At 28.4% G+C, this 15,070-nt stretch overlaps 1 protein-coding gene across 1 annotated transcript in view; it reads right to left on the reverse strand.

Moving 5' to 3' along the window:
• Gyc32E (Guanylyl cyclase at 32E) overlaps positions 1-14,283 on the reverse strand; it is a 157,614-nt gene extending 143,331 nt beyond the window's left edge. Inside the window, exon 1 of the mRNA XM_065499909.1 lies at positions 13,927-14,283. Coding sequence (XP_065355981.1) covers positions 13,927-14,283 — 357 coding nt within the window. The remainder of the gene's footprint in view (positions 1-13,926) is intronic.
• Positions 14,284-15,070: the final 787 nt, after the last annotated feature.

Genomic DNA, 15,070 nt, shown 5'->3' on the forward strand with positions numbered 1-15,070 from the left:
ATCACGTTTTAAATGCAATCATATTTGCAATTATTTTAAGCATAAGTAAAGACAAGTAAGAGTATTATATTCGGCAGCGCCGAATCTTGTATACCCAACATCAATATGTAATTTTGGTCTTCTCTGGCGGCTTGTAGGGATTATTCACAAAAGTTTGTAAAAAGATTAAGGTTCATATAAAGCTTGTTTATGTTCAATTTCATTACTATATTAATTACACTGGCCAACAAATTGAGACTTTTTAATTGGAACAGAAATAAGTGTCAAATTGACCCCTAAAGAGAGGAGCTAGAGTGTTAAGATCTTCCACAAAAATATTCCCCATAAAATTCCACAATACCATCTGACAATAAGAATTCTCTTAGACATTACCTTACAACATTTTTGACAGTTAGACATAAACTTACAACATTTTTGACAGTTAGTATAACGATCCCTTCGATCAAAAAATGAAAATTTTGACCCACTGTAAAAATGGACTATAAGTTTATTCTACAAAAATTATCTACTCAACACGACCTTTCAGAATTATAGGGTTGCTTTTCTGTTCCAAAAATCCTGTTGGACAGTGTCATTACACCGTACGACACTCAGTATTAGACACGAACCGGATGATATACATACGTCTGAAACAATAAATTAAATGGAGAAAAATTGCGTTTTCAGTTTTTCATTTCGTGATCCTGTTTCCGTTTTAAAAGGACTTCGAATTTTCAGAGGAGTAAATTTTTCAACAAGTAAGAAAGTATGGTCGGTCAAGCCCGACCCTAAGTAAAAGAACAAAAACATTTTTCTTTTAAAATTTCATAATTTATATTTTTGAGTGATTTTCGGAAGTGGGCATTATATGGGGGCTATGACCAATTATGGACCGATCACCATGAAATTAGGTCGTGTGATTTATGTCTATATTAAAGTTAACTATGTTGAATTTTGTGTGTTTACCAACATTTTTAAGCGATTTATGCACGTTAAAGAGATTTTCGGAAGCGGGTCTATATGGGAGCTATGGCTAATTATGAACCGATCGTAACAAAATTTGGTGACATGAATTTTGTGTATATAAAACTTATTTGGAGCGGAATTTGCGGAGATATATATATAAATTTTACATTTATAACCGATAAAGTCCAATTTCGGGAGGACATTTGTATGGAAGCTAGGTGAAATAATGGACCGATTTCAGCCAGTTTCAATAGGCTTGGTCCTTGAGCCGAAAAAATAATATGTACCAAATTTCATCGAAATATCTTCAAAATTGCGACCTGTACTCTGCGCACAAGGTTTACATGGCCAGCCAGCCAGCCGACCAGACGGACGGACGGACATCGTTTAATCCACTCAGAAAGTGATTCTAAGTCGATCGGTATACTTTAAGGTGGGTGTTAGACTAATATTTTTGGGCGTTACAAACATCTGCACAAACGCATTATACCCACCCCACTATGGTGGTGTAGGGTATAAAAAATGTTTTAAAATACTTCTGATCATCCTACTATGCCAAATTTGGTGTCAAATGATCAAAAAGAATAAAAATTATATGAAAAAATGTACAAATTTGTCAAAGTGGGCAAGGTTTGTGGAACTTCTGAGGAGTAAATAAAGGCTTTTTATATAAGTATTTGATACTGTTGAAAACATTATGACCTGAGGATTGATATTTAATAAAATTAAATAATTTTATAAAATTTTGGGACTTCATTTACCTTAAAAACTAAAAAATCTTTCATATGGTGATTTTCCACGAATAAAAATATAAAATTTGATTTAATTTAAAATTTTAACGGTTAAAGATATCATAACAAAATTGGGAACTAATTTAGATCCAAATATCCTTAAATTAATGACATTATAATTTTTGACATTTTTATTTTCAAATACCGAAATTCCTAAAACGGGGAAAATGTGTTCCAAAAACTGAGTTTTTTTAGAAAAGTGCCTACTGTGACGCTATTTACCGTGTGATAGTAAAACAACTTTCTAAGTATTTAAACAACATATAGGGTTATACAAATACTGAACTTTTTCGAGGATCGGTGCTTTGCCTTTTTAGAATTTTTTACTGAAACCTAAATATTTTTTTTAAAATTGTCCAAGTTTGGATAGGTCTGGGGGATACTGTGTCCGCTTAAGTGAGCCCAATTTTACTTTACATGCTTTTGCATTAAGTTTTCTTTCCGGAACATATACAAATTGTATATAGTCCCAAAGAAAATTTGCTTCTACAAAAGAAAAAATATAGGGACTTTTTTAGGAAAAATCGTAAAAAATTAGGCCCATTTTACATGTTCCAACTTTGGATGCGTGTAACTTTTTACACGGACGAGATAACTGTTACCGAGTTTTTTTATTTTATTTAGAATTTTATTGCCAATATAGCTGATATTTTCGACCCTCCGTAGGGCCGTCATATCTAAAAAACAAAAAAAAATCAAGCAAAATTAAAAAAAAAATAAATAAACCTAAATATCTCTTCAACTGAAGGAGATAACCTACACATGTAAGCGTATTTTTTGTAGATCTTCTCAAGGACTATTTATATTTTAAATTTCATTCGGATCATAAATGAATTTTTGGGGATTTTTTTAAAAATTTTGAGACCCGAGGTGACCAACTTTGAGGTGGCACAAACTGGCCCGTATTACCCCTAGAAAGCTGAACAAATGCAGTTCAACTCAAAAACACCTCAGCTCTAACCATGTGAAATTTTGTAATAATATCTTCAATAGTTCCCGAGATACCGAATTATTTCCAAAAAAAAAGTTTCTAAACCACTGTGCAATGATTTAGAGGGATAACCTATTCTACAAAAATGTTCTCCGTAACATTTTGCATAAATTTGCTGAATACATTTCATACCTAAAATGTTCTTTAAAATAAAATTCTTAATAAATGCGAAATTAACCCTCGGCTCGATTTTGTTATGACTTATTTCTGACTTTCTGGTTGAATTTTCCGTTTTGGTGTATTTAGGGACTTATAGTAAAATTTTACGGATAATATTTTTGCGGAACATTTTAACCCCTTAAATCCCTGTTGTAATGCTGTTTTTTGCTCATTTTTAAAAGAAGGATAAAAAAGACCCATGACTTGAGGATTTAGAGGGTTAACATATTCTACAAAAATATTCTCCGTAACATTTTACATAACTTTACTGAACACATTTTATACCTAAAATGTAAGGATCGCATGGTTTCTAATGACGATTAACAATAACAATAATAATGTGCCAGAGTTGGGAAACTTTAACCCCCCCTCAAATGAAATTCAGATGTAAACTTTCAAAACGCCGATACACGTGTCTTTTTTTTTTTGTCTCCTATATCAAAATTTATTGGTCGGACCTCGTAATTTTTTTTAAGTGCCAAATAAATATACCAAACAAAAATATTTGCAGTAAATTACAGCCAGCTTGCTCCTTCCGTTGGACACCTATAGTGTTTTCAGCAGACAGACAGACGGACGGGCATAGCTAGGACGCAAGATATATATACTAATGTGGGTCTGCTACAAATATTCAGATCTGTTACAAATGGAATGACAAAATCAATACACCCCCATCTTTTTTAGGGGTGGGTATAAAAATATGAAATTCATTTGTAATTACGTAATTACTTATTTTCACATTTTTACATTTTTACTTTTACTGAAAGTAAATTCATTTATTTCATCTTGTTTTACATTTCACTTAATATCTACTTAAAATGGAATTTAAAAATTAACATTTTGTTTGCCACTTCTCACGCGTTTGTTATTGTTTCTTTTTGCAACCATAACCGCATTGAAGGAAAGTATACAATTTGTTGAATTCTTATTTTTGGTTCAGAAACTTTACAACTCTTTACTAAGTCGTCATTTTGTTTTTTCATGCATTATTCAAATGTGTTGTATAAGAAATTGAGTTAAAGCATTTGTTATTTTTTTATTTTATTCATAGAAGAAGAAATTTTGTAAGAAATTTTTCAGCGTAAATAATTTGGTTAAAAATGTTCATGAAATTCCCATGAAAAGTTAAAAAGCAACCATTATTTCAAAGAAGCCTTAAAATTATTTTGATGCTGTAAAATCAATAGTATATAAGGGAACTTGACATTTTATTATTAGTTACGGCTTTTTATACATATACAGCATGTTTTTTATAAGAAATTGTGGATTAATTAATACGATTATTTGTGCTTAAAACTATATTAATATAAAAAATCATATTAATAGTTTTAATCGCATCTTTATACATATATTATTACGAATTTACCACAATAATTGTAGATAATTTAATAATTCGCACACAAAAATGCTCATCATGACGTATGATTTTTTTTGTTATTAATTTATATTAATCATACGTGATGGTGTTAATAATTTCAACTCAACAAGTATGAGATTTTTTTATTATTTTTTTTCCATTTTTTTAATAACTACGCGTGGGATATTACACAGAAAAAATGACTGAATAATTCGAATGATTTTTTTAATAAATATTATTAATCCAATATGACCTTTTTCCCAAACTTTTTTTTTCACATTCACAGTAAGAATATTTTCATTATGGTAGCTAGGGTATTCATTAGAGTAATGATCGTTCTATTAATCGAATAATTTCTTACGAATAATTATTCGAACAATTTAAAAATTACCATTTTCAAATAACGAATAATTCGAACAATTTTATGTAGAATAATCGAATAAAACGAATAAATGTTCATATATGGGGGATTTCACGTCAAGTGAAACAACTTTTAAAATCGATGTCTTTCGATCGGAATGAAATTTGCACCAAGGTTAGTTCTATTGGAGAGTAATTCAGACACAATTTTTCAACAAGATCGATCAAGAACTCTCTGAGTAACATTTTGGCCAAACATGTGATTTTTCTCATCCATGTGACTTATTACCTATTGTACTGTGGAGGTTTCATTTAGATATACATCGATGTAAAATTGAATGCAACAATGTATTATCTTTGTTATTTGTATTTATGTAGTTAATAATGTATTAGTGCTATAATTGAAATATAAATATAATAGTATATACAAAGATTTTTGTTAAGAAATAAAATGGATATTTAGTAGTTCATAGTCATTGAAAGAATATACTCGTGTTTTTATTGCCTACATCCAATTGATAATCGCCTACAGTACTTAGCAAAATGTGTGCCAAATAGTATAGATAGCTATTTCTTCAATCTTTCAAAAAAAAAAATATTTAAAAAAAATATAAAAAAAATTTTAATATTTTTTTCCGAAATCAAAAACTTTTTTGACTTTTTTCATAATGGACCCTTTTTTTTCTTAAAATAAAGCTTAGATATTTTTCTTGAAGACCTATTTGGTCGCTTAATGGGATGCGAGTTCGATATCTATAAAAATAATTGTTTTGTAACTCAAAACAAGCAATTCTTGACTTTTTTTGCAAAATCAAAAACTTTGTTAACTTTTTTTTCAAAATGGACGCTTTTTTAATTGTTTTTTTTTTGCTCAAAAGTAAGCTTAGATATTTGCCTTGAATACCTATTTAGTCGCTTAGTGGGATGCAAGTGGGATATCCATCAAAATAAATGTTTTGTAAATCAAAACATGCAATTTTTGACTTTTTTAACAATTTGACAATTTTTAATTTTTTTTTTTTGGCAAAATCGAACTTTTTTCCAAAATGGGCCCATTTTTTTTTTTTTTTTGCTCAAAAGAAAGCTTAGGTCTATTCCATTAAGAACTTTTTGAATATCTATCAAAATAAATATTTTGCAACCCAAGACATACAATTTTTAAATTGTATTTATGAAATTTATGAAAAAAAAAATTTTTTGGGTGAAAAAAATCGAATTATAATATATTTTCCCGATTTTGACAGATTGCAGGTCCAACTTACTATAGCCTTTTATACATCGTTGCTGTGGACTTTGAAATATCTATCATTGCATATCCATATTGTCTTTATTAATGACTTAGTAATCCAGATATAGATCAAAAATTGTCCAAAAATCGAGGTTATCCCGGTTTTTTCTTTATATGTCAGCCATTTATGGACCGACTTTGTCGAGCAAAACCTAGCCGGAAGAATTCCCGATATAATGATGTATGAATCATATATGTAAGTTATTTGGGGGCTACGGAAAGTTGATTTCAACATACAGACGAACGTGTCTATATAGACTTAGCTATATATAACGATCCAGAATATATATAGAAATTACAAATGAAATGATGTTATTAACCGCATCTTTGTCTAACTTTTGCGTATTTATAAATTCCTAAATCATGCACTGTCTGTCTTCAAATTAGCCAAGTTCACTGACAATGAAATCAAATTTTGGACAGATTTGTGTAATTCTCTAATACCACTTGATTAAGCAAAGATTCGCAATTGAGTTCAGGGTCCAAAACGGAAACTTAAGAGTTTGCTATTCTATTGTTCTGTAGATTGTTCGGGAGGGAATCCGATCAGAATATTTCTGATGAAAATTTAATGATAAACTTTGTTTTCGATTGTTTTTTAACATTAGCAATACTTGAATGGTTTACTTTTTGTTATTTTTGTTTTTCTTTGACAATAAAATATTAAACATCCAAAACTTCATTCTTTACTTTTTAAAAAAAATTAAATTATACGAATAATACGATTAATTTTATTCGAACAAGAGAAAAATCGAATAACTTGAATACCCTAATGGTAGCCCTTATGTAATTTTTCCGATTTTCGTTACTCAGAACAGAAACAACATGAATATCATAATGGAAAAAAAATTCCCGTGCAACAGTCATTAAAAATAAATAAAAATAGAATTATAGTTAAAGCAGTTTTGGGTGAAAGCAATTTTTAAGAAACATTAAGCACAACATTCTAAAATTAGTTACATTGAATAAACATTTCAGGTATTATCTTTTCGAAATCATAAATTCTCAACTGTTACTTCGGTCAAAATGGTCGCCAAAAAAATACATAAAAAAACTATTTAAAATTTCAAAAAATCGAATATGGACTTTTAAAAAATAGCAAAATATCTGTAGGTTCATCGAAAAAGTTGAGGTCAAATTTTATAAAAAAAAATACACCTGTTGTGTGATGGATGATGAAATTTATGTACTTTTACCTTTCTTCAAACAGCACAGAGTGCCTTCATATTTCTGGCATGATTTGGCATCATGTCACTATGGAAAAAAGGCCCTTGAGTGGTATTCAAACAATAATGTAAATTTTGTATCACGAAAGGTAAATCCATTCAACTGTCCAGAATTTCGGCCTGTGGAAAAGTATTGGGCTCTTGTGAAAAAAGAATTAAAAAACAGGAAAGGTATCTCCGGACATGTCTGATTTTAGGTGTAAGTGGATGACAGAGAACAATTTTAGATCTTAGCAACAAAATTCGAATAGGGCCATTCTTATATTCATAAATATTAAAAAATTTTACATTACGAAAAATTTCACTTTTATAGTTAAATTTTCTAATATTTGATAATAAATTTGAATTGTTTGTACAATATCCTTATATTGGCCAATTTTTCCAGATAAAAAAACAAAAGCTGAAAAGTAACAATCATCAATAAACATAGTTAAACATCCATTCATGTTTAAGCCATTTATCATCTTCAAAAAATGCAGTAAATTTAAAGCATAGTTTCTCATTTTGTAGCTAAAGAAATCCGAGAATAATTTCAAATATTTTTCAACAATATTAAAATAGACATCACAGAATGCGTTAAAAGAAAGTGTGCACGTTTTCAATTTTATTGGGTGCATTGTAAAGCTCGGCCAACCAGCCTTATCGAAATTATGCTAAGTAAATGCTCTGTATTTGGTGGGATCAAATCTGGCCAGACCATCACAGGAATCCTTTACCGAACATAACTGATTAGTTTGAAGAGAGCATTTGCCGATAAATGCACAGGACATGCGACCACACATGAAACCATAATATTGCATTATAACAAAACTTGGCCACATGTTGCAATACCTGTTAAAAAGTATTTAGAATTATATGAGGTTTAACCTCACCCATCTTATAGTCCAGACCTTGCCCCGTCCGAATGCTATTTGTTTCGATCGATGCAGAACGCTCTCTCTGGGATACGCTTCATTTCAGAACAGAGTATCCGAAATTGACTTGATTGACCTCAAAAGATGAGCAGTTCTTTTGTCTAGAAATCCATATGTTGCCAGATAGATGGGAAAAGGTTATAACTATCAATGGCCAATACTTTGAATAAATTTATGCTGTACAAATGTTTGAAAACAAAGGCTAAAAATTCCGCAGTTTTAAGCTATACATCCAATAGTTTTCGAAAAGTACAAAATTAAACTGTTCTTTTGACGCTCACATTATTTAATCTTATCCTTCCAGCAAACATGAAAGCATTCATATTTTTTGAGAATTTTTTTTTGCAAATGTTAAGAATTGAATTCTGTGAAATCAAATCATATTATTTACATATGTTGAAACTTTTTTCTATATAACAAAAATGTATGGTTTTATTTACATTCTCATGACCTATGTAGGAGTTGGACAGCTGGCTTGAATCTATTGTTTTTTTCCTTAATTTTTCAAGATATCTTTCCACAAATCATTTATTTACAGGAAATATTTAAAACAAAAAAGTTACATCCATAATTTACATACTTACATAGTGACGTATGAATATTAGGATTTATTTAAAAATATTAATCATACGTACATGTGTTCATGATTAATAACTCAAACGTTTGCTTCTAATACAGCATTATTCTATTAGAACTTTTCAAAATTTTAAATAAAATAATAATTTTAATATTAAACAAGTAAGAAAGTATGGTCGGTCAAGCCCGACTATATAATACCCTACACCAAGTAAATGAGTAAAAATATTTTTCTTTTAAAATATCAATAATTTATATTTTTGAGTGATTTTTGGAAGTGGGCCTTATATGGGAGCTATAACCAATTATGGACCGATCACCATAAAATTAGGTCGTGTGATTTATGTCTATATTAAAGTTAACTATGTTGAATTTTATGTGTTTACCAACATTTTTAAGCGATTTATGCACGTTAAAGTGATTTTCGGAATCGGGTCTATATGGGAGCTATGACTAATTATGGACCGATCGTAACAAAATTTGGTGACATGAATTTTGTATATATAAAACTTATTTGGAGCGAAATTTGTGTATCTACACAAATTCAACATTTATGACCGATAAAGTCCAATTTCGAGGGGACATTTGTATGGGGGCTAGGTGAAATAATGGACCGATTTCAGCTAGTTTCAATAGGCTTGGTCCTTGAGCCGAAAAAGTAATATGTACTAAATTTGATCGAAATATCTTCAAAATTGCGACCTGTACTCTGCGCACAGCCAGCCAGCCAACCAGACGGACGGACGGACGGACATCGTTTAATCGACTCAGAAAGTGATTCTAAGTCGATCGGTATACTTTAAGGTGGGTGTTAGACTAATATTTTTGGGCGTTACAAACATCTGCACAAACGCATAATACCCTCCCCACTATGGTGGTGTAGGGTATAATTAACACTTTTGAGGAAATTCAAATAGCAAACAAAGTAAAATGTAATAAATCCCAAGTCAGCTATTCTTCAATAGTTACTATGGAAATAACTTACTACGAGACAATAAGTTTGTGGCCATTTATTTGAATAATGGAAAATAAAATGTAGTCATTTAGTACAGCAGTACTTTTAAACACGTTTTAAATTATTTTAATTATTTAAATTAAAAGCACTTGTTATACTATAATCCTTTGCTATTTATATTATAACCTATGCTAAAATAGTATCCATGTATAAAATAGTAGCTGTAAACATTTCAATTAATTGGAATAAGGATATAAGTAAAATAAAAATTTCAAAGAAAACATCATGTGCTGGAATGTAATTAAGGAAATACAAAATTTAAAGAACCCCATAAGAGCTAGGTAATTATTTGAAAATATTTACGACAACAATGTAAACAATTTAACTAAAATAATATGCTAGAAATTATAAAATACTCGCTATCCCAAAATAAAACATATTTTAATTACCTTATACCCTTATTCCAATTAAGATAAATTATAGTTTAGTATTACAAAAATGTGAAAGGAGTTTATAAAAAAACTATCTCAACCCGCTGAAAAATGGATCCATTACGATAACCCGAAAAACGCCCAGAATATGCGGTCACACATTAAACTGTTTTGCCACCCTTTATAGTCCGGAGCTTGCCCCGTCTGAGGTTGAGTAAATTTATTATGTACAAATGCTTCAAAGTAAGAGCTAAATAGTTTAAAAAGAATCCCACACATGTGTAACACTGAGAGATATTTTTCGGACCCAACAAAGTACAGTGAGCCTCAAAAGTGAGTATACACCAAAAATTATTTGATTTTTTTTTTAAGATAAAGAAAGTTCTAAAATTTATCCATCGATTAAAATTTTAAAGTTTCCGTTTGTTGGAATAATAGAATAATAGAAAAAGAAAGATTTAAGTCGGACTATAACGATTTTCATGATCTTAAAAAAATCAAAAAATTCGCTGGTACTTTTGAGGCTGTGTGTATATATATTACACAGGTCAACAGCAAAAAAAGGCTCCACTAACCACTATATAGATTTGATGCATCATGGTTACCTAAGTACAAAAATGGTAAAATTTTTTAATTCTGATGATAGATTTTTTTTAAATATTTTTTTTTCTAAAATTGGGATTTTTTTTGATGTTTCTCCACATAATTTATGATAACTCAAAAAGGGGTAGATCGATACTATTGAAAAAAATTTTGTTACAATAACAAACCACATGTAAAATTTACACTCAAAGTATACGCTTATAAGCACATAACATTTTCTAAAAATGAGCGAATTCACTTAATTGTGAATAAATTCGAAAATAATAAATCGATTTTTATAGCCGATATCTCATTTTGTTCCTATTATATATGACTTTGCGATAAAGTAATAAATCTGAACAAGTTCTGTCGTTTTCAATTTTTCATGATTTTTTTAAAACAAAAGAATTTGCTATTTTCACGTAAAAAATATATTTTTTGCTTCAATTTGTTATTATAACTCAAAAACTATTGAGCCGATTGAAACGCAATGTATATATGAAAATTTGTAAATAGCATGGGGAAAATGTTTTCAAAATTCAATCATTCAAAAGAAGAACAGTAACTACTCAATTTTACGTATATCAAACAAAAAATTAAAATTTTTTTGAAAATGAGCGAATTCACTTAATTGTGAATAAATTCAAGAAGAAACCATAAATTTGTATGATCGATATGTCGTTTTGTTCCTATTATATGTGGCTTTGCGATAATGCAACAAATCTGAACAATTTCTGCTGCTTTCGATTTTTCATGATTTTTTTTAAAACAAAGAAATTTGCTATTTTCATGTAAAAAAAATATTTTTTAGCTCCAATTTGTTATTATAACTCCGAAACTACTGACCCGATTGAAACGCAATATATATAAGAAAATTTTTACATAGCATGGGGAAAATGTTTTTAAAATTCAATGAATCGAAAGAAGAACATTAACTACTCAATTTTATGTATATCAAACATAAAACTAATATTTTGTGAAAATGAGCTAATTCACTTAATTCTGAATAAATTCGAAAATAATAAATCGATTTTTATAGTCGATATCTCATTTTGTTCCTATTATATATGACTTTGCGATAAAGCAATAAATCTGAACAATTTGTGCCGTTTTCGATTTTTCATGATTTTTTTAAAACAAAAAAAATAGCTATTTTCACATAAAAAATATATTTTTTGCTTCAATTTGTTTTTATAACTCCGAAACTACCGAGGCGATTGAAAAGCAATATATATGTGAAAATTTGTAATTAGCATGGGAAAAATGTTTGCAAAATTCAATCATCCAAAACAAGAACATTAATTACATTAACTACTATGTATATCGAACAAAAAACTAAAATTTTGTGAAAATGAGCTAATTCACTTAATTATGAATAAATTCAAAAAGAAACCATACATTTTTATGATCAGTATGCCGTTTTGTTCCTATTATATGTTGCTTTGCGATAGTGTAACAAATCTGAACAATTTCTGCCGTTTTGGATTTTTCATGAGTTTTTTAAGTTAAACAAGTTTTCTATTTTCACATAAAAAATATATTTTTTGCTTAAATTTGTTATTATAACTCCGAAACAACTGAGCCGATTAAAACGCAATGTATATATGAAAATCTGCGCATAGCATGAGGAAAGTGTTTTCAAAATTTAATCAATCGATAGAAGAACATTAACTACTAAATTTTATGTATATCAAGCAAAAATGTAAAATTTTGTGAAAATGAGCGAATTTACTTTATTGTGAAAAAAATCGGAAATAATCAATTGATTTATATGATCAATATCTCATTTTGTTGCTATTATATGTGGCTTTGCGATAAAGTAATAAACTTGTACAATTTCTGCCATTTTAAATTTTTCATGATTTTTTTAAAACACAAACATTTGCTATTTTAATGTAAAAAATATATTTTTTGCTTCAATTTGTTATTATAATTCCGAAACTATTGAGCAGACTAAAACGCAATATATATATGAAAATTAGTACATATCATGGTGAAAACGTTTTAAAAATTCAATCAATCCAAAGAAGTACACTAACTACTCAATTTTATGTATATCAAAAAAATTTAAAATTTTGTGAAAATGAGCGAATTCACTAATTGTAAATAAATTCGAAAATAATCCATCGATTTTTATGACCGATATCTAATTTTGTTACTATTATATGTGGCTTTGCGATAAAGCAATAAATCTGAACAATTTGTGCCGTTTTCGATTTTTCATGATTTTTTTAAAACAAAAAAATTTGCTATTTTCACGTAAAAAAAAATATTTTTTAGCTCCAATTTGTTATTATAACTCCGAAACTACCGAGCCAATTGAAATGCAATATATATATGAAAATTTGTACATAGTATGGGAAAAATGTTTTCAAAATTCAATGAATCGAAAGAAGAACATTAACTACTCAATTTTATGTATATCAAACAAAAAACTAAAATTTTGTGAAAATGAGCGAATTCACTTAATTGTGAATAAATTCGAAAACGATCAATTGATTTTTATGTTCGATATTGCATTTTATTGCCCTTATATGTGGCATTGTGATATAGTAATAAACCTGAACAATTTCTGTCGTTTTCGATTTTTCATGAGTTTTTTAAATCAAAAAAGTTTGCTATTTTCACATAAAAAATATATTTTTGTTATTATAACTCCGAAAATACTGAGCCGATTAAAATGCAATATATAAACGGATTAAAGGCTATGTAAATGAACTTTTCCAAGTTTACTTCAATAATATCGGAATAACCCTTTTTAAGTTATCATAAATTATGTGGAGAAACATCTAAAAAAATTCACAATTTTACAAAAATTTAGTAAAAAAATAAATTTTAAATTTAAACCATATTTGTACTACTGGAACCACAATACATGAAAATTGTGTAGTGTTTTAAAAAACCTCAAACATTTTTTTCGATTTTGTTGCCCTGTGTTATTTATTGATTTTAACTTTACTTCATTTGAGAGTTATTCCATAATGCCAACAAATCCCAACAAAACTTAAATAAAGCCCAATGTTAAATTTTTCCAATTTTAATGGGACTTATTTAATAATCCTAATATTACACTTTTACACTTGAATAGTTTTTTATTAAAAATTAAAAACTTGAGCAATGGTTTTGCCTTAAGAATATATTCACTTTATTCCACAAAAAGTTTATTATTTATAATATGAAAATACAAATTGTAATCCTCACAAAGTAAAGATTTATGTTATAAACAACAACTTTTATAAACAACTACAACTTCCTGGTTTAATCCCCTGAAAACATTTTCTTATAAAATAAAAAAATAAACAAAAAGAAAAAATTCTTTAAAGAGCAAACAAACAAAAAAAAGGAACTTACCCGCATTTGTGAATATTCTGCTAGAAATCCTATAACAATATTATCCTTATCCCTATTGTTGTTGTTATTGGTATTATAATTAAAATTGAAGTTAACGTTGTTATTGTTGTTGTTATTATTAGTATTAGGATTAGGATTCTTTTTATTTTTCATATTATAACCGAGAGAAATTGAGGCAGCCGCCACCACAACTTCATGAGAATTATTATTTAAAATTCGAGAGGTTAGGGGCAGCGCGGTTAATGACAATGAAGCATTTGCATTGTAACGTTGTTTGGCATTTAATTGACAAATATTGATTAAGATTAAGTAAATTAATAGAAAATGTAACAGTTGAGCTGAATTTAGACATAACATGTTGATAATGATGTTGGTGCATAAGTATTTTGTTTTATTTTATTTTTTTAATTTATAATTGGATAACTTTTCAATTAACGAATATTGAATTAAGCACTTTTTTTAGATGTGTTATTTATTTAAGTTTAATTTTATTTATGGTTTTTTATTTTTTGTTTGTATCATGATTAAATTTCATAGACAAATAAATTGAACTTTTTTTTATTTAATTTAAGGTTAATTTAATTATTTGTTTAAATTTTTGTATCATTTTTAATATTTGTAGACATTTTTATTTAATGAAATTGAACTTTTTTGCTGTAATTTATCTGCAATTTAATTGAATTTTAAAAACTTTTTGAAACTTGTTGAACAAGTATTAAATATCAGATAATTTATTGCTGATATTTCTGTAAACAATTTCCAACAAACCCACGTTTCCTTTGAATTTTTGTTTGGCAAACAATGCTCGCTTAAATTTACGCACAAATTCATTCACAAAATAATTCACTCACTTTAATACTAATACTTCAACAGAAGCCAATCAATACACTGTACATTAGGGAGGCCGATTTTGTTAAAATTTTTGGAATTTCGATGCTCCAAATAAAATTGTTCTCCGCCATCTAAAAACCAATTTCTGTTGTTATTTAAAGTTTCCATGTTTAATACAACGTTACTGAATGACCGACAGATTCAATATCGCCCAGCCCAATCCCAAAAACGTAGAAACATGAAATTTGGACTTTAGGTTCTCCAATCCCTATGTAGATCCACTAAGAAGGGATTTTTGGAAATTCGAAAGTTC

The sequence above is a fragment of the Calliphora vicina genome, chromosome 2, assembly GCF_958450345.1.
Source record: "Calliphora vicina chromosome 2, idCalVici1.1, whole genome shotgun sequence".
Taxonomy (NCBI): Eukaryota; Metazoa; Arthropoda; class Insecta; order Diptera; family Calliphoridae; genus Calliphora; species Calliphora vicina.